Raw genomic sequence first — 16,712 nt, forward strand, 5'->3', positions numbered from 1 at the left:
ACTCGGCGGGGTCGCGGCTGCCTCTGGAAGGCACCGAAGAGGTACGAAATGGCGCAAATGACCACAATCAAGATTGTGTAACGCGAGCTGTGCCACAGTGAAATGGAACTAGCCACTCTCTCTCTCTCCACACGCACACACTTTTTTGCGCAATGACAAGTCCGGCATCCGCACCGGCACACATGTGCATGCACATGCACATGCACATGCACATGCACATGTGCATGCAACATGCACATGGCCATGTGCATGCACGGCGGCTTATTTTTTTACGGGAGCGGACGACACTCTGGGGGAGAGGAGATCGAGAGAGATACACACACACACCCTGGAGTGTGGAGAGATATCGGTCGGAGACACGGCACACTTCGTTGCGAGGTACAGGTTTCGGATATTGTATCCGATATTCTTATTTCATTTTCGGTACGCACCGGCACATCACACCGGTCCAAACCGCGCGCCTCTCGACCTCCACACGCCACAAATCGATATCCAGCTTCCAACTTCTTCGTTTCCTCCAATCCTCGCCGTTCTGACACATGGACATGCCTGTTGCAGCGCGCACACATCACCTGGCGTGCACGCACCCCCCACTCAACATCCCTAGGCCTTGCCTTTTGGTGCGACGGCGCCGGCCCTCACCCTCCGACCTTCCGGCCTCACGCGCGAGACGGGCACCCGGCGCGTCCCACGCCCCATGACGTTTGCGAGCTCACATGACTGCACAGCCGTCGCCCTTCTTGTACGCCTTGACGAGCTTGCGGCCGTCGACCCACGGCACCTTGCGCGAGCGCAGCGGGTCCCACACCTTTGGGCAGCGGTGGCGGTGGCGGTGAGCGGGGCAGCGGCGGCTTCAGAGGCGGGCTGGGTGGCAACGGCGAGGGTGGCGGCGGCGGCATGCAGCGGACGGGAGAGGTGAGGGTGGCGGCGGGCTCGGAGGCGGGCTGGGTGGCGGGTGCGCGGACGCACCTTTGGCAGCGAGGCTTGCACCGCCTCGAGGCCCTTGAGGAAGCCCTCCCAGTCGAGCTGCGGGTTGGGGAGGTCCTCCGCCTGTTCACAGCCGCAGCCCGTGAACAGCGCCTCGCTTCACTCCCGCTGCTCCTCCTGCGGGCCCCTCCGCCTTTGGGCCGAGGATGAGCTCCACCAGGCTCGCCATCTCGGGGATGGAGAGCTTCTTCTCGTCGAGCACGTCGAACACCTTCGCGTCGCAGCCCCACTCGCGGAGCCGGTGCAGCGCCGCAGAGTAGGTCAGCCAGCCGTTGTTCTCGCCAACCTCGGCCGCCTCGCCCATCAAGTCGTCCAGCACGTCCATGTCGAGCTCGAGGTCCTCGTCGACGGCGTTCCAGTACCGCACAACGTCCTCCGAGTCGGTGCAGAGCCGCACCACCACCCAGCACGGGAGAGACTGCAGCGGCCGCATCGCCACCTCAATGTCGCCGTCCGTCGCCGCGCCGTCCGACGCTATCACGACGACGACGCGCTGCCCGTTGGCGCGGAGCACGTCCGCCTGGGCCTGGATGCGAGCCGTCGCCTGCCGAATTTGCTCGCACAGCGGCGTGCGGCCGGTGGGTCCGCTTTTGATCAGCTTCTTGACGGCGTCCACCTCCGCCGCCGCGTCGCCGCCCATGCCGACGCTCAGCACCTGCGGCGAGCCGCCGCCGGGCGGGTTGAGCAGCCGCAGCTCGGTCGGCGCGCCCAGGTTGGCCGCCAGCGTGGCGTGCCAGATTAGAGAATCGCCCAGCTCGTCCCAGCGGCTGGCGTCCACCACGCCCTCGCGCCCGCCGGGTCCGCGCATGATGCGCTTGCCGTCCGTGGTCTGCATCGAGCCGGAGTTGTCGATGATCCAGATTCGCAGTGGGAACGACTCGTTGGAGCGGAGGAACGAGGCGTTGATGCCTGGCGGCATGCCGAGGTTGCGCAGGAAACCCTCTGAGGTCTGACGCTGCACTCGTGGCGCCGCCTGGCCACCCGCGACGTCGCCGACGGGGATGCCCTCGGCCACTGGAGGGTATGACATCTCGCCACGCGCCTCGTCGCGCTTTCGGCCGTGTCCGTTCGCGCTGGAAGAGAAGAAAAAAAACGACCAGAGAGGAGAAACTCCTTCATGGCTTGCTTGTTTTCTTTCTCTATTTCAGCAAACCACTTTTCTCAAACCTATGTTGCCGGGTCGACCGCGCCCGAGTCAACGGTAACGGTGGTGACCCGATTGTGGACCCAACAATGGCCTTGCCGGCACCTTGAGAGAGAGAGATAGATCTCTTGCACCTTGAACAAAACAAATCTCTCTCTCTGCACCTTGTCGCTGACTCCAAATAAAGCGCTCGGCGCCATCCTACGGCGAGCGTTTCATACCTTGGCCTGTCCGAGGGTTTCCGGCAACCCAGAGGGAAACCAGAGGGTCCCCAGCACTTTGCGTTTCCGGAAGTTTCCAGGGAAACCAGAGGGTGTTTGGTGCTCCATTCTGTTTCTCTCGAGTTTCCCTCGGGAAACTCGCGAGTTTCCCTGAGTCTGAGAGCTGGTCTGGGGCAAAATCTGGGGCAAAATTGAGGAAATCGGCACGATACCCAGGTATTTTCCAGGTATACCGGGGTTTTCCAGGTATACCCGCAAAATACCCGGTATTTTGCCGATTTTGGCCCCAAAACAGCCTCAGACACGGCTCAGAGCCCCCCCAAAATGACGAATTCCACGGAGTTTCCCCGGGGTTTCCCGAGGAAACTAGAGGGTGTTGTAGGGAAACGAGCAGGAAACACGGAAAGGAAACCAGGTAGGGTGCGAGAGGAAACCCTCGGACAGGCCAATTCATACCGTCGGCACAGATCGCGTGCCCGATATCTTCCTCGGCACAGATCGCGTTGGCGGAGGACAAGCTCCATTATGCGCACGTGGAGCGGAGCTGTCGAATGTGCTTTCTCGTCGCGGCCTTGACCCATTTGTTCAGCAGAGAAAAGGGCGCAACAGATGTGCGGTTGATGACTGCACTCCAAGTGCTCCAAGTACAGCCTCGGCAATCGTCGAGCTCTTGTGCAGCTGGGGAACGGCAGCGGCGCGTCACTGCCTGGATGGGCGTCTGGAGGCGACCGCGATGCTGTTATGCTCGGCCTTTTCAATCTCTTCGACACTCCTTTAGCCGGTCCGACAGCCCTCGACGTGTTTAGCGACGACGATGTCGACGCGTAGCCCTGATTTTCTTTGGCGTCGCGCACCGCTCATGGCTGCGCTTCCGGTAGGGCGCTTCTGCATCACCCAGTGCGTTGCGGCTGTGCGAGCACTGGGTTTCGGCTCGGTCCACTGCATCGGACACGCCGTCACCCTCTTGCACGACCTAGACGGCGCCGCAGCCAACCGTGCAGCGAGTCGGACAGACCCCGCTAATCCGCCTCCAGGGTTAACTGGATTCGGCACACGCCTCCCTTCGGGGTAAATCCTTCTTTTTGTGGGAGTTTTTGCCCTGCAAAAATTCTTTTGCTTAGGCGGCTCCGGTGGTGTGCCGGTGATAGTACTAGCACGCGCCAGTTCGCACCTGTGTCGAGCCTGTGTGCTGTGAGAGAGGGTTCCTGAATTCTTTTTCTGTGTTCGCCAAGTGTGCCGTCCACAGCTGGGCACATACCCAACGCGGCCGAAGGAATCCACCTCGAGAACCTCGAGAGAACATGGGCGCCTCGCAAAGCCGCCCTGCTCCCGACGCTTGCACAGCTTCGCCCTTGACTCCTCCGCCGCCGCCTTTTCCGCCGCCGCCCTCGCCATCGCTCTTGGGTCTCCCGGCGGAGCTGCTCGTCTGCATCTGCACACGGCTCGATATCGAGGCGCTCTCGTCGCTCGCGTCGACGAGCCAGGAGCTTAGAGATACGATCCCGGACTCCCTGTGGCAGACACACCTCGACCGGCTGGCAAGGGCGGGTGGCGTGGCCGAGGAGGACGTCGCAGCCGCCGGCCGGCGCATCACCAACTCGATACAGCGGCAGGCGGCCATCCAGGCGGCCGCCGAGGCGGCGGAGGCGGCCGCCTTCAAATCTGCTCTCACCTCCCTCCTCGCCAGCTCGGACTCGTGCCGGCTGAGGGTCGGTCTCGTCCGGTCGATGGTCTGCAACCTCTGCCAGGCGAGTGACAGACGCGCCAGACACTGGTCGAGAGAGACTTGTGACGCAAGACGCCAGAGACTGCTGGTAGAGAGTGACGCACGCACCAGCTGCGCACGCACACTTCACCCAGCGATGCGCCCCACGGCTGGTCGAGAAGAACGAGTGGCGGCAACTGTCCGCCCCCTCCTCGCCAGGCGATGCCGAGCGGCGCAATCTACTTCACCTGCATCAAGCGAGGGGTGTGCCGGACGTGCGTACGCGCGAGGGTGTCGGCGGCGGACTCGTGGCGGTACCACCAGTCCCAGTTTGAGGCGAGAGCCGTGGCTCGACGCGACGAGGGGCGAGGCGCGCAGCTGCACGACCTCCTCTGCGAGCGGCTGCCTCCGTCTCTGCGCGGCGCCCTGCCGTCCCCGTCCTCGAGAGAGTCGAGGCACAGTCCATGACATGTCCGCGACACTTCGCGAAGGCGTCTCGCCGCGGCGCCTCTCCTCTCCTTCTTGCACGGCGGCTGGAGGGCCGCCCGCTGACCCCCCTCGACACCCCTCCCCAGGCTCGTCTTCTCGAGCGACTTGCACGGCGGGTCGCTGGCGACCATGCTGCGCCGCGCCGCCGCCAGCGGCACGGCCGCGAGCGCGCTGGTTGTCACTCTCCGCGAGAGCGAGGGCGAAGGCGAGGAGGAGGAGGGGAGCGGCGGCGCGGGCGGGGCGGGCGGCGGCGAGGAGGCGCCGCCGAGGAGCATCCTCTCGCCCCTCGCCCTCCGCGACATCAGCCGGCAGGCGCGCAGGCACGTCCCTGGCCGCCCTCCCCCCTTCACGATCGGCGCCTTCTGCCCGACTCCGTGGCCGCGCACGCCCAACCAGCGCAGCGCTAGCTTTGGCGACGCGTCTTCCTTCCTCTTCTCCCTCACGCCGCGCGCACGGGTCTACCCCGCCGCCAGCCGGTCGGCGGGCTGCTTCCGCGTCAGCGGCGAGAGCGGCATCGGCATAGGCGGCGACGCCATTCTGAGAACAACAACAGGCTGATCGTCCAGCGTCGTCCATGGCACCTCCGGGACACGTCCCCATAGGCGGCGACGCGCTCCTCCCAGCAATCTCCGTCTCGACGGACCTCGCCACCGGCCGCTGCCTCTCCTGCCACACCTTTGGAGACCTCTCTGCGATGGCCCCCTCCACCGACGCTTTCTCGATCGGACTCGTCCAGCTCTGGGACTTGACGCCGCTGAGCGAGCACGAGGCCGGCGCGGGCGGCACGGCAGAGATCGAGCAGTCCTCCGTGCTGGCGGCCCGGCGGGCGGACGCGGTGATGCTGCCCTTCCGAACGTCGGTGATGATGCGTGTAGAGTGAGAAGCAGGGCGAGAGCGACATGCGTGCGTCAGCCGTCACTGCGTCAGGCTAGGCGTCAGGCACCATCGTGGTTGATTTGTCCGATATTGATGACGTATTGGTCCGTCTTCAGCGTCTTGCATATGACAACGCCCTGGAACGACGTACTGTCAAATAAATAAATAAATAAAACGGACACCTCTCTACTGTGAGATGGGTAAAAAGGAACAGGTCCCCGCCCTTGCGATCTTTGTGCAGGGTTCTTTGTGGGGTGTGGTCGGCGACTAGAGCTGGGGTCGTCCGGCCCCTCTGGGCCGGCGCGGGGGCCCCAGAGGGTGTCCATGCGGGGGGGAGATGGGGCCCCATGGCCCGCCGCAGGCGCCGATTTTTTCAGATTTTTTTCTTTTTTCTGCAATTTTTTACCTGTTTCCATGGGAATTCGGCGGACTTGCGGCCATGCTATCACGCCTTGCGACAGCCTGTCGGCGCTGCTGACCGTGCGATGATGCACAGTTGATCACCTGCATAGCTCGCGGCCTTAGTATCAAGCATTCAGTGACGACCTGATCGTACGGCCAGTAGGAAGGTGTCCTTCCATCGTGTGCACGCTTCTGGCGCAATGCGCGTCACAAACTGCCTCGGATTGGCTGCTGGCACTCTCGAGGCTATGCCTACACAGCCTCGCGCGCATGGGCAGTCAAGAGGGACCACGCATCTTCTCAGGACAGCGCCGGTGCCTTTCTCTTGGACCGGCAAACTTGGTGGTATCGTGTCACCAATGTGGGACCAGTGCGGCATCGCGCCATCGACAGCTCTGAACTGCGCCTCACCACTGACCGGGAAGGCCGCCAAGTGGGCCAGCACAGGTCGCACATTGTGGCAGCAGTCAGCAGTGCATGGCTGATAGCTAGAGCAGCAGCGTCAGGGTCGCAGGGTCGGATCGTGTCAAGCCTCTCGCCCGGCCGGCCGCGTGCAGACGTCGGCCTGTCTGCTGTCTGGAGTGATCTGTCGGCGCTCAGTACGACCGATCAGGTCGGAGTTTTCTGATGGTTGGAGGGTCTATCTGTATGTACTCCTCGAGATCTCTCCAAATCTGCCCTCTACTTAACCGTACTTAATCGGGAAGTCGGTGCTAGCTGAGACTAGCGGAGCCGGAGCCCCGTTTCCGCACTGCGGCGCGGCGCACGGTGCCTCCGGGGGGCCCCGCGCCGGCCCAGAGGTCCTCCCGAGATGGGGGACTAGCACTAGCCGTCTTCCACATGGTCCCTCGGGTCCCTGCTGCTCCTAATCTCTTCGTACATCCTACTGTCAGTGTGTTGTAACTTGTACGGACACAATATTATACTTAGAACTTATACATGTCGGAGTGGGTCTCGGGGTGCGCCGCACCCACAAAGCTCAAAGCAAAAGCGGCGCCGCGCGGGGAGAGTGAGGAGTCGCGTGACGGCGCGTGGACCCCTCTGATTGATGCTCTGTGTCCGGGCGCGTCTCTATCGTCTCCATCCATCGCGCCCTTTTCCGCCGCCGCCTCCAGCTCCTCCGCTACTGCCACCGCCGCCTTCGCTTTCGCCTTCTCCCAATCTTCTGCAGGCACCTCCCCTGGTAGCAGTCGACAGGGTTCGAGACAGGTTGTACCGGCCGACAAAGGCTGCGACGGTGGCGGGTTCGTCCGGGTTGAGCGCAAAGAAGTTGTCAACGTGCGATGGTCCAGCGCCGCAGGAGGCGCCGGAGCCGCCCGTCTTCTCCTCAGCGCCGTGCCGTAGCATATCGACGACTTGCTCGTGTCCCTTCGTGCTAGCGGCGACTAGCGCCGTGCGCCTGTCGCTCGCCTGATGGTCAATCTTCGCGCCGTGGCGCAGAAGAAGGTCGACCACTTCGACCGCGCCGTCCTCGGCGGCGAGCATGAGCAATGTCAAGCCGCTCACTGACCCTTCCTTGAACGTCGCGTTGACCTCCCCTCCTCCACCGAGCCACGCCAGCACGGCCGCCTCAAGACTGCTCACTGTCCAGACGGTCTGTCCGTCCACGTCAGCAGGTGCGGGGACCCCGCTTCGCCTTTTGAGGCAGCGGTGCGATACGGCCCGACGCGCGCGCGCCGCCGCCGCCCGCAAGCTCGTGATCAGCGCCCGGCCGTTGACGCCCGTGTCCGCGCTAGTGGTCGTGAGGTCGGACGCCATGTTTGCCCACTGATCATCTCAACTTCGGGGGGCAGCCGCCGAAACTTGACTTCGTTTTTTCGGTCGGGGCTGACCCTCGAAGACCCGTGTTTACTTTATGGCCCTTTCCCTGCGAACGCGCACCCCCCTAGGGGCTAGGGCTCTCTTGCCCGCAACCCGTCCCCGAGCATCTGGCTCGCTGGGTGCGCTTCTTAGCTCCCCGGCCCTGGCTGGATGTGAGGCTACCGACTGACTGACTGCACTCCAAGTGCTCCAAGTTTCGCCTCTGGGTGCACTTCTTAGCTCCCCGGCTCAGGGCGTGCGGTTAATAACTGCACTCCAAGTGCTCCAAGTTTTTCGGGAAATGCTAGGGGCGGGGGCCGGGGGGCTCACGCCCCTGGGGGGCCCGTTGGGCCCTCTGGTCTCCGGGGGGCAGCCCCTCCGGGGAGGCTTTCTCCCCGTGCCGGTTTCTCCCTAATCAACCCCGGGACCCCGGCAGCGCGAGCTGCCGGCCATATTGAGCGGTTCGTCCGCGTCGCGCACTCGTCCCAACCGGGCCGCAGAGCTCTCGGGCGCTCTCTCTCTTCTCTCTCGTCTGACCACTGACAGTGACACTGACTATACAAAGAGAGAGTGTGCAAAGCTCGCTTCCGAGCTCTCACGCCGCGCGTAGGGCCCTTAGGGGCCTAGAGAACACAAACCCCCTCTCTCTTTTCTCCCAGTAAGCTAAAAGTACGTACAAAGACAAACAGGTACAAAAACGCGACAGAAGACGCAATGTCGAGCGCGGAACCCAGATAGAAGACCTTCGGTGCGCTGGGCCGGCCATTCGTCTCCGATGGCACCCGAACGCCGATCCAGTGGCCAGCTACGCCGACAGCTCCAAAGAACTCGTCATTCTCGAACAGCGTCGCCAGGGCGGACTCCTCAGCCGTGGGTTTCAGCTGGACAACTGTAAAGAAAAGGTGAAGTCCTGCACGAGATTGCTCGGCCCGGAGAGCGCGTCAACCGCAAGTGCCCCCCGTGCGAGGGTCTCGCCAAGGAGTTCCTCCTCTGGTGATGTATATGGCCTCTCGTCAGTACCCTATCAGCGCCACTCCTCGCTGCTCGGTGCGCGGTTCTTCTTTCTTATCACCCTACTGTGAACATCAACAGGGCTCGCACCTCAACCTCTCACAGACCAGCGCACAGCGCCATAGGACGTATTTTCTTCTCAATAACAAGGCTGTGAGAGTTCGTACACCGAGCAGCTTACGTACCTACCTACCTAGCAGCTGGGAGCTCCGCAACTCGAGATCCCTCGAGAGTTCACGCGAAAAATTGCCCGCGGAGTAGGCTGGGGCTATACCAGACAGTCAGTCGCCCACACGGGACAGTCGAAAGAAGAATTCATAAAAGCGGACTCTCTCAAAGAAAGATGTCGACCGATATTGCTGAGGCGGATGCGCGGGGCCGCCAGCAGTGGTAGCGGCGTAGATGCCGCCCAGCGCCACAGGGGCTGCAACGGCTGCTCCAGCTGTCCCCGCATGGCCAGCTTCGTCATCTGGTAGAATCTCACTCGTTGATCCGCCGGGGAAGTTGGCCTTGATGACGTCGCCCTTGAGGACGGAGGGCCGATTCTCGGCGAGGCCGCGCACCTCGAGGGCGAACAGCCGGCCGCGCGGCGTGAGGACGGTCGCGTCGTCGGCGCGCAGGTCAAACTCCCGCAGGTCGTCGTTCAGCTGCATCTCCTCCACCCACAGCAGCTCGTGGAACGCCTTCTTGTACGCCGCCAACGCCGCCGCCTCGCTCACGCCGCCCAGCAGCCGCTTCATCTGCTCGCAGGCCGCCTCGAGGGCCTCGCCGGCCTCGCCGCTGCCCACGGCCGCGCGGAGGCTTCCGGGGATCCTGTAGAGTGGTAGCTTCCCCGCCTGCGCCCGGCGCGTGTTGGCGGCCGCGCCGCCAAACGACGACGACCCCAGCGGCGGCGCCTCGACCACTTCAGTCTCTTTGGTCGGCGGCGGCGGGCGGCGCCTCGGGCGCCTCTGGTAGGGCCGGGTGGGCGCGAGGTCGGTGATCGCATCGGCGTCGCCGCAGCGCACCTCGAGGAAGCGGGCGATGCCAAAGTGGCCGAAGTTGAGGTTGAGCACGTTGTTGCACATGCCGGAGAGGATGGGGCGGCACGTGAGGGTGAGGGTCACCTTCCCCCCGGGCGTCAGAACGAGCGCGCCGTCCTCGCCTGTGAAGCTGCTCGAGAAGGGCCCCGGGCCGCGCTGCAGGAAGCTGGCGCCGGCCAGCTCGCGCATCTCGTCGCTCGCGTTCTCGACGACGAGCGTGCGCTGGACCGCGGCGCCGCGACGGACGATGAGCCCTCCCTCGAACACGTGGAGAGGCGTCACGCGGACGCCGAACTTGTCCTTCTCCATCACGTCGCGCTGCTCGACGACGCTCTCCGCGAGGGCCGCCATGGCGCCGATCGCGGCGAAGTAGACGCGCTGGCCGACAACGGCCTTGATGCGCACCACGCCGAGCCTCGCGCCCTGCGCCGCCGAGAAGCGCCACAGGCGGAAGAGCACGGTCGCCGCCGCGCCGCGCCACTTGCGCCCGTCGGTGAGCTCGCGGGCCTTCCACGCGGCGTACTCGGCCTTGAAGGCGTCCTTCTTGGCGCAGCGGGCGCGCAGGGCGTCGTCCGCGCGCAGCTGCTGGCCGAAGGCAATGACGGTATGCTCCTCCGTCGCGGCGACCGGCGGGCCCTGCGACGACGGCGAGGCAGGCTGCGGAGGGACAGCGGCCGGCGGTGACGGGGTGACGACGAGAGAAACGGTTTCCGCGCCGCCGGAGACGGCGCCCTCGTACAGGGTGAAGATGGCAGGATGCTGCTTGATCACCGACTTGAGCTTGCGCTGCAGGCCATGCGGCTTCGGCACCTTGCCCAGCGACGTCAACTGCACCTTGTCGCCGCCCTGTGTGTTCGAATGAAGTCGACGAGAAGGTTGACGTACTGCTGCAAAGGAAATCTCGGCGGCGGCGGGGGCGCGGGCATCTCGGTGACACCGAGAGAGTTGACGGTCAAACTCGGCCGGCGAAAGGTCGGTCGGCGCTCAGCGTGTCAAGTTTCATCGATTAAAGTTCATCTTTTTTTATGTGACATGAGCGTAGCTCTACTCCGTACTCCCCAAGTCGCAAGTGCTCTGTCTCCGTTGCGGGTCGCGGGTGACCTGCCGGTTTTGGTCCCCGTGCTTCCTTCGGCAATGAATAATTGGAGATCTGTGTGTGTGTGTAAGACTGGCTGACTGACTGCACACAGCTATTGCAATATGACATCATCGTCGCCCCTTCCGGCGCCTCGACGGTGGAGAGAGCTCATGCGTCCTCCTGCTTCACGCCGCTGCTGGCGGCACCTTGGTCCGCGCCCGCCTTCCCGCTCGCCCCACCATCCTCCGTCTTTGCCTTCTTGGCCTTGGCCTCGTCCTCGTCCTCTTCGGCCGAGTCTTCTCGCTCATAACCGAATGTCACGTAGCCGCTTATGCCGGCCTTGACGAGCAGGTGGCCCTTCCTCGCAAAGATCGCCCGGAAGCGCCGCTTGATCTCGGCGTCGTCGTCTCCGAGCTTCTGTCGCACGCGACCCACCACGCAATCCTTACACAGCTTCTTTCCCGTCGGCTGCGTCCAGTACTTGGCGGTGGGCTTCCAGCCGCCGAGGTTAGCCATCGGAATGGGCGCGTTGCAAAGGCCGCAGACCCACGGCTTTGCACCGTAGTTGGCCACAAACGTGCCTGGAAGTCTCCGGCATTCCTTTTTGAACTCCGCGCACTCGAGCTTGTCGTTGATCCAAAGGTGGATCGAAGCTGCCTCCTGATGAAATTCTGCAAAAACCTGACCGGCCCCTGCCCTGCCCCTACCTACCTACCTACCTACCTACCTTACTTATGGGAAACTAAAAAAAGAAATCACGGCGTGGGTGAAGGTGGGGTACTATACCAACTAAAGTGATGGTTGGTGGTACTATCCTGCAACCACAGTCCTTCCTGTGACATGGCAGGCCACTCTCAAGCCCTACAAGCACCAGATCAACGACTTGGGGAGGGTTGACATCGTGATTTGGGCGGAAAAATTCTTTTTCTGCTGGGAAAATTCCGGCGTGAGAGAGGGAAAAACCCGACGGGAGGGCCCAGACCCTACCCTACCTACCCCGTCATGAGTGCCGCCCCAAGCAAAAATAACATATCACTGAAAATGGGCGATCCAAGGGAGGGAGGGGAGGACGGCACGCCGCCACCACACAGGGATTTTAAGGAGAGGAGTGTGGTGAAAATAAGAGCGCATCTCTCTCTCTGTTGTGCGAGGCGTGAACCGCGCCATTCGCTCTCACCTGGCAACCCTGTCTGCACGTCTCGCGCGCGCGTGAACAGGGCTCCAGGCCCCAAATTACGTGTGAGTGTTAGAGTTGTTTGGTATTGCTAAAAATCTCTCTCTCTGAAAATGATGCGATTTTTATTTTGTTGTCGGCGGCGACGCGCATCGTGTTCAAGGCCACGTCCTTCACCTCCTTCGGCTCCCTCGGCTTCTTCGGTAGCGGCGCCTTCGAGAGATTTTTATTAACCAACAAGAAATCACGACTCTCACAGTGATTTGGGCTCGGCAGCTTGTTAGCCCTCAGCCGAAGCTGGGGCCGGTCCCGTAGCCGAGAGAGCCCGCGCCGATGAGTTCGACGCGGTCGGGGGGGCCTGCGGAGAGGCCAGCGAGGTGGCGATCGCTGTACTTCATGGCGCCCTCAAAGTGGGGCTCTCTCTCGCCTTCGACGGCGAGGCCTTTGGCATGCTCAGGCCGTGTACCCAGAATTTGCGCCGGCTGGCGAGCGGTACGGCCGCCGCCGGCCGCTGCACCCGCGCCTTCCCTCGCGGGCGCCGTCGCGCCGCGCGCGCCCAACTCTGCTGGCACACGGCACGCGTCGTCACTCAGCCGCGGAGAACAGGCGGTGCAGCGCGCGAAGCGCCGCGATCTCGTACTTTTAAGGCTGGATCCGGCCATTCCAAGGGCAAGGCGCGAGGGTATACATTGCGTTACATTTGAGAATCTTCAGCGTCCCTCCCTCCTATAGTCACAATCTCAATTTCTCGACTCTCCAACACGAAGTGCTGCGATCGGTTCTCGCCCATTTCTTTTTTCCTTGCTTGCTTTTTGGTCCGAGAGATACATTAAAGTCCGAAGAAAGAAAGAAAGAAACGCGAAAGCGAGCAAAGAAAGAAAGAAACCAGAAAATCATGCAATTTTTATTTTGCTGTCGGCGGCCTGCTTCTTCGCGAATGCTGTCTCGCAGCGCGAGGTTCGTGTCCCGCTTGTCGGGCAGGGCGGCCGGCCGCGCCTTCTCCTCCCAGGCCCAACCGCAGCAGCAGGTCAGCCCTCGTCTCGCGGCTTTTCGCGAGCAGCTCGCATCGGACGTCGCCACAGAGGACGAGACGTCGTGGACCGACTCTGTCTCCGTCGCGGAGCGGGTAGGGACGAAGAGGGCGGTGAAGAAGCAGCACACGCGCCACCCGGACTGGCTCAAGGTGCAGCGGCCTGGGGGGGACGACTACATGCGGATCCGGAACGGCCTGCGCGCGAGCAAGCTGGCGACCGTGTGCGAGGAGGCGCGGTGTCCCAACATCGGCGAGTGCTGGTCGAGCAAGAAGGGGGCCGCCACGGCGACCATCATGGTGCTCGGCGACACGTGCACGCGCGGCTGCCGCTTCTGCAACGTCAAGACCTCGCGCGCGCCGGCGCTGCCTGCAGACGATGAGCCGGAAAAGACGGCCGAGGCGCCGCGCCGGGGAGGGGGCGGGAGAGGCGCGGCCACACGCGTGGTGAGGCGGGGCGTGCTGCTTGCGCGGTAGGCGATCGCCTCGTGGGAGGTGGACTACGTCGTCATCACCTCGGTCGACCGAGACGACATCCCTGACGGCGGCGCGTCGCACTACGCCAGGGTCGTTCGGCGGGTCAAGGCGCGACCGGCAGTCCCGTCTCGCACCACCACCCCTCACACCCGCCTCGCCACCTCGGACCCTCTCTCTCCCTCCTCCTCGCCCGCCGCCCGCTCTCGCCGAACCGCTGCTCCCCCCCCCTCCCCCCTCCCCCCTCCCCCCCTCACCCACCCACCCACACCACCTCACCTCCATCCCTCTCCCCTCCCCCACCCGCCCACCCCCACCCCCCGCCCCCCGGAGCAGGAGCTCAAGCCGTCGATGCGGCTCGAGTGCCTCACGCCCGACTTCAACGGCACCTCCGGCCTCGACGGCGTCGCCACCGTCGCCTCCGCCGGCCTCGACGTCTACGCACACAACATCGAGACTGTCGAGCGGCTGCAGGGCTCCGTGCGGGACCGCCGGGCGGGCTACCGCGAGTCGATCGGCGTGCTGGAGCACGCGCGCAGCGTGAACCCGAGCCTGGTGACGAAGACCTCCATCATCCTCGGCTTCGGCGAGCGCGACGATGAGATCCGGCAGACGATGCGAGACATGCGGGACGCCGGCGTCGAGATCTTCACCCTCGGCCAGTACCTTCGCCCGTCGAGGAGGCACATGAAGGCGCCGCTGCCGCCCGGAGGGGAAGGGAAGGGAAGGGAAGGGTGGTGGTGGTGGTGGGTGGGTGTGTGTGTGTGGGGGGGGGTCCCCACCGAGGCGCTGCTCGCTCCTAGGTCGCGCGCATGCTGCCTCCAGAGGAGTACGACTACTGGCAGCGCGAGGGGATGGCGATGGGATTCAAGCGCGCGCCCCCCGCCCAACCCCGAGCCCTCCCCCCCTCCCCCCCAGCCATCGCCCCGCCCTCCCGCCCCTCAGGTACGTTGCGAGTGGTCCGCTGGTCCGGTCGAGCTACAAGGCAGGGGAGGCGCACGCCGCACGCCCTCCGCCCCCTCCCTCCGCCCCCTCCCTCCGCCCCCTCCCTCCGCCCCCTCCCTCCGCCCCCTCCCTCCGCCCCCTCCCTCCGCCCCGCCCTCTGCCTCCGCCACCTCGACAGCCTCGACAGCCAGGCGCACTCACCCGCCCCCACCGCCGCCGGCGTGACCAGGTCTTCATGGAGGCGATTTTGCGCGAGCGCGAGGCGGCGCAGCACGGCTCGCGCAGTGGCGCGGAGGCGGCCTCGCCGAGCGACGGCGCCTCCTCCCTCCCCCTCTCCGGCGTGTGGACGCCGCAGCAGGGGGAGGAGCGCGCGGCGCGGGTCCTGGCGAGCTTGGCAGACTCGAGGCCAGAGGGCGCGTGCCCCCTGTGAGCGACGCGCGCTCTGTCTGTGTCTGTGTCTGTGTCTGTGTCTGTCTTGTGCCGGCTGTAGTGTGGCGGGGTGCATGGTGCATGGGGGAGGCCGGGTTCGTCGGAGCTTTCGTTGTTGATTGCCGTTCGCCGGGGCGAGGCTTCCGCGCTCTCAATGAGAGGCTCTCGTGGTTCGGCGCTTGATGTGTGGCGTATAGTATAACTGTTTAAATAACTCTTGGAGAATTGTTTGTGGCGGCGGTTGGTCTAGCCGTGCAGCCCCGGCCCCCGCCCCCACACGGGCACGGCGGCCTGCTCCGCGGAGCCTGCCGGCGCTGCCGGTGCCGCGTGCCGGCTGCCGCTCCCGCCTCCCGGCTCCCGGCTCCCGCCCGCAGCCCAAGGCCAAGCGCGCGCGCAACCGCCCCCCCGCGCGGACAAAACCACACCAATAACAAGGCAATTTTTGTGATTATATCGTCATCGACGGCATCTCTACCGTGAGTCTGAGAGGATGAGCCTTGATTGAGCGACATTGCGGTCGCCGATGCCGACATGTGCACCCGGTGGCCGGTGCACCCTCGGCCGTGGCCGGCGTGGGCCCCGAGTCGGGCGCCCGAGCGAGCCCTAGTCTGGACGATCTTTTGCGCTATCTCCCCTTGTCTCCCTCTATCTCCCCGTATCTCCCCGTATCTCCCCGTATCTCCCCGTATCTCCCCGTATCTCCCCATATCTCCGCGCGTATCCCGTATCTCCCGTGGTGGATCTCGTATCTCCGGGTATCTCTCCCGGTCTCTCCCAGTTTCCCCCAGTCTCCCGCGGTATCCCGCGGTATCCCGCGGTATCCCGCCATATCTCGCCATGGATACCGTGAAAAATATCGTCCAGACCAGTGAATCGAGCGTTTGGCCGTTTGAGGCTTTGAGCGCGCGCACACGCCACAGCCCACACCCCACACACGGCGCACACGCCACACCGCGGCCACCGCGCACCGCGGCACCGCGCTGCCGCTGTGGCACCGGCCTCTGCCCGCCGCGTGCCGCGACCCCGCGGCGCGCGCCATATTTGATTCTCAACGCAACACAGTACACACACACATTCACATTTTTAAGCCTTAAGCGGAAGCGTCGAGAAGCGGCCGGGCCATCTGTCTGAGCGGGGCAGGAAAGAGTGCGCCACCCTCAGAGGCCACCCTCCCGGCCTTTTCCCGCTCCCCGGCCTTACTTATACGACCGCTCCCCCAGTTTACCACAGCCGGCAGCGCCCCGGCGCGCCTTGACCCTTGTCCGCGGCGCGAGACGCCGCGCGAGAGCTCGCCTACCCCGACGAGCCGCGCCGCCCCAGCGCCACCCCTCGTCACGGCGCCACCCCTCGTCACGACTCAATCAGTTCAAAACACCTCGCGGCCTCGCGGCCTGCTCGCGGCGCCTCTGCTCAGCCGATCGGCTCCGCCGAGGCGACCGACGCCATCGGGGGCGGGGCGGGGGCCCAGATGTGCTCGAAGCTGACCTCGCACACGGCCGCGGCGGAGCCGTCCCCCTCGCCCATCTGGGCGGTGACGAGGGGCGGCGCGGCGAGGGGCGGCGCGGCGAGGGGCGGCTCGGAGCAGAAGAGGGGTTGTGAGGAGAGGGGCGGCCCGATGGGCTGGCAGGCAGTGACGGTCGGCAGGCCGGTAGGCGGGGCCTGCTCTTGTATGGGCACCGCCTGCGACATGGGCATGCTCTGCCGGCACAACGCCATTGGCACGCTCAGCGAGCCTGGAGTCGGCCTCGGTCCGCCCTCCTCATGGCGTGGGAGAGGCGGCGGGGCGGCACCCACGCCGAGGTCAGGAGTCTGAGGCAGGGAAGGGGAGGGGAGGGGCTGGGGGGGGGGGGGGGGTAGGCCCCCGGGTCACAAGGTAGGGGAGAGGGAAAGGGGGAAAGGCAGGGGGATAGGGAGGGGGAAAGGGA

The 16,712-nt window shown here is 64.6% G+C and overlaps 5 protein-coding genes across 5 annotated transcripts in view; 2 read left to right on the forward strand and 3 right to left on the reverse strand.

Annotated features, from left to right (window-relative positions):
- Positions 1 to 489: 489 nt before the first annotated feature.
- On the reverse strand, positions 490 to 1,262 carry EMIHUDRAFT_448015 (hypothetical protein; the record flags this gene model as incomplete). The annotated part of the gene is made up of 3 exons (XM_005770676.1): positions 490 to 808; positions 970 to 1,044; positions 1,115 to 1,262. Coding segments are annotated over 3 exons (372 nt in total), but the record flags the coding sequence as incomplete, so codon positions are not given.
- Positions 1,263 to 3,653: 2,391 nt separating this feature from the next.
- Positions 3,654 to 5,104, forward strand: EMIHUDRAFT_96056 (hypothetical protein; the record flags this gene model as incomplete). The annotated part of the gene is made up of 3 exons (XM_005770677.1): positions 3,654 to 4,082; positions 4,277 to 4,332; positions 4,633 to 5,104. 3 exons carry the CDS (start codon positions 3,654 to 3,656, stop codon positions 5,102 to 5,104), a joined length of 957 nt encoding a protein of 318 aa, XP_005770734.1.
- A 3,812-nt stretch (positions 5,105 to 8,916) lies between these two features.
- EMIHUDRAFT_96057 (hypothetical protein) lies at positions 8,917 to 11,251 on the reverse strand (the record flags this gene model as incomplete). The annotated part of the gene is made up of 2 exons (XM_005770678.1): positions 8,917 to 10,544; positions 10,942 to 11,251. 2 exons carry the CDS (start codon positions 11,249 to 11,251, stop codon positions 8,917 to 8,919), a joined length of 1,938 nt encoding a protein of 645 aa, XP_005770735.1.
- Positions 11,252 to 12,948: 1,697 nt separating this feature from the next.
- On the forward strand, positions 12,949 to 15,036 carry EMIHUDRAFT_414552 (putative Lipoyl synthase). Its single transcript, XM_005770679.1, has 5 exons — positions 12,949 to 13,383; positions 13,417 to 13,536; positions 13,753 to 14,156; positions 14,359 to 14,407; positions 14,588 to 15,036. The coding sequence occupies exons 1-5, from the start codon at positions 13,120 to 13,122 to the stop codon at positions 14,786 to 14,788; spliced, it is 1,038 nt and encodes a 345-aa protein (XP_005770736.1). The 5' UTR covers positions 12,949 to 13,119; the 3' UTR covers positions 14,789 to 15,036.
- A 784-nt stretch (positions 15,037 to 15,820) lies between these two features.
- Positions 15,821 to 16,712, reverse strand: part of EMIHUDRAFT_461409 (hypothetical protein) — a 2,172-nt gene continuing 1,280 nt past the window's right edge. Inside the window, exon 3 of the mRNA XM_005770680.1 lies at positions 15,821 to 16,596. Within this exon, the coding sequence (XP_005770737.1) occupies positions 16,198 to 16,596 (399 nt within the window). The 3' untranslated portion in view covers positions 15,821 to 16,197. The remainder of the gene's footprint in view (positions 16,597 to 16,712) is intronic.

Source organism: Emiliania huxleyi (genome assembly GCF_000372725.1).
Source record: "Emiliania huxleyi CCMP1516 unplaced genomic scaffold EMIHUscaffold_4, whole genome shotgun sequence".
Classification (NCBI taxonomy): Eukaryota; Haptophyta; order Isochrysidales; family Noelaerhabdaceae; genus Emiliania; species Emiliania huxleyi.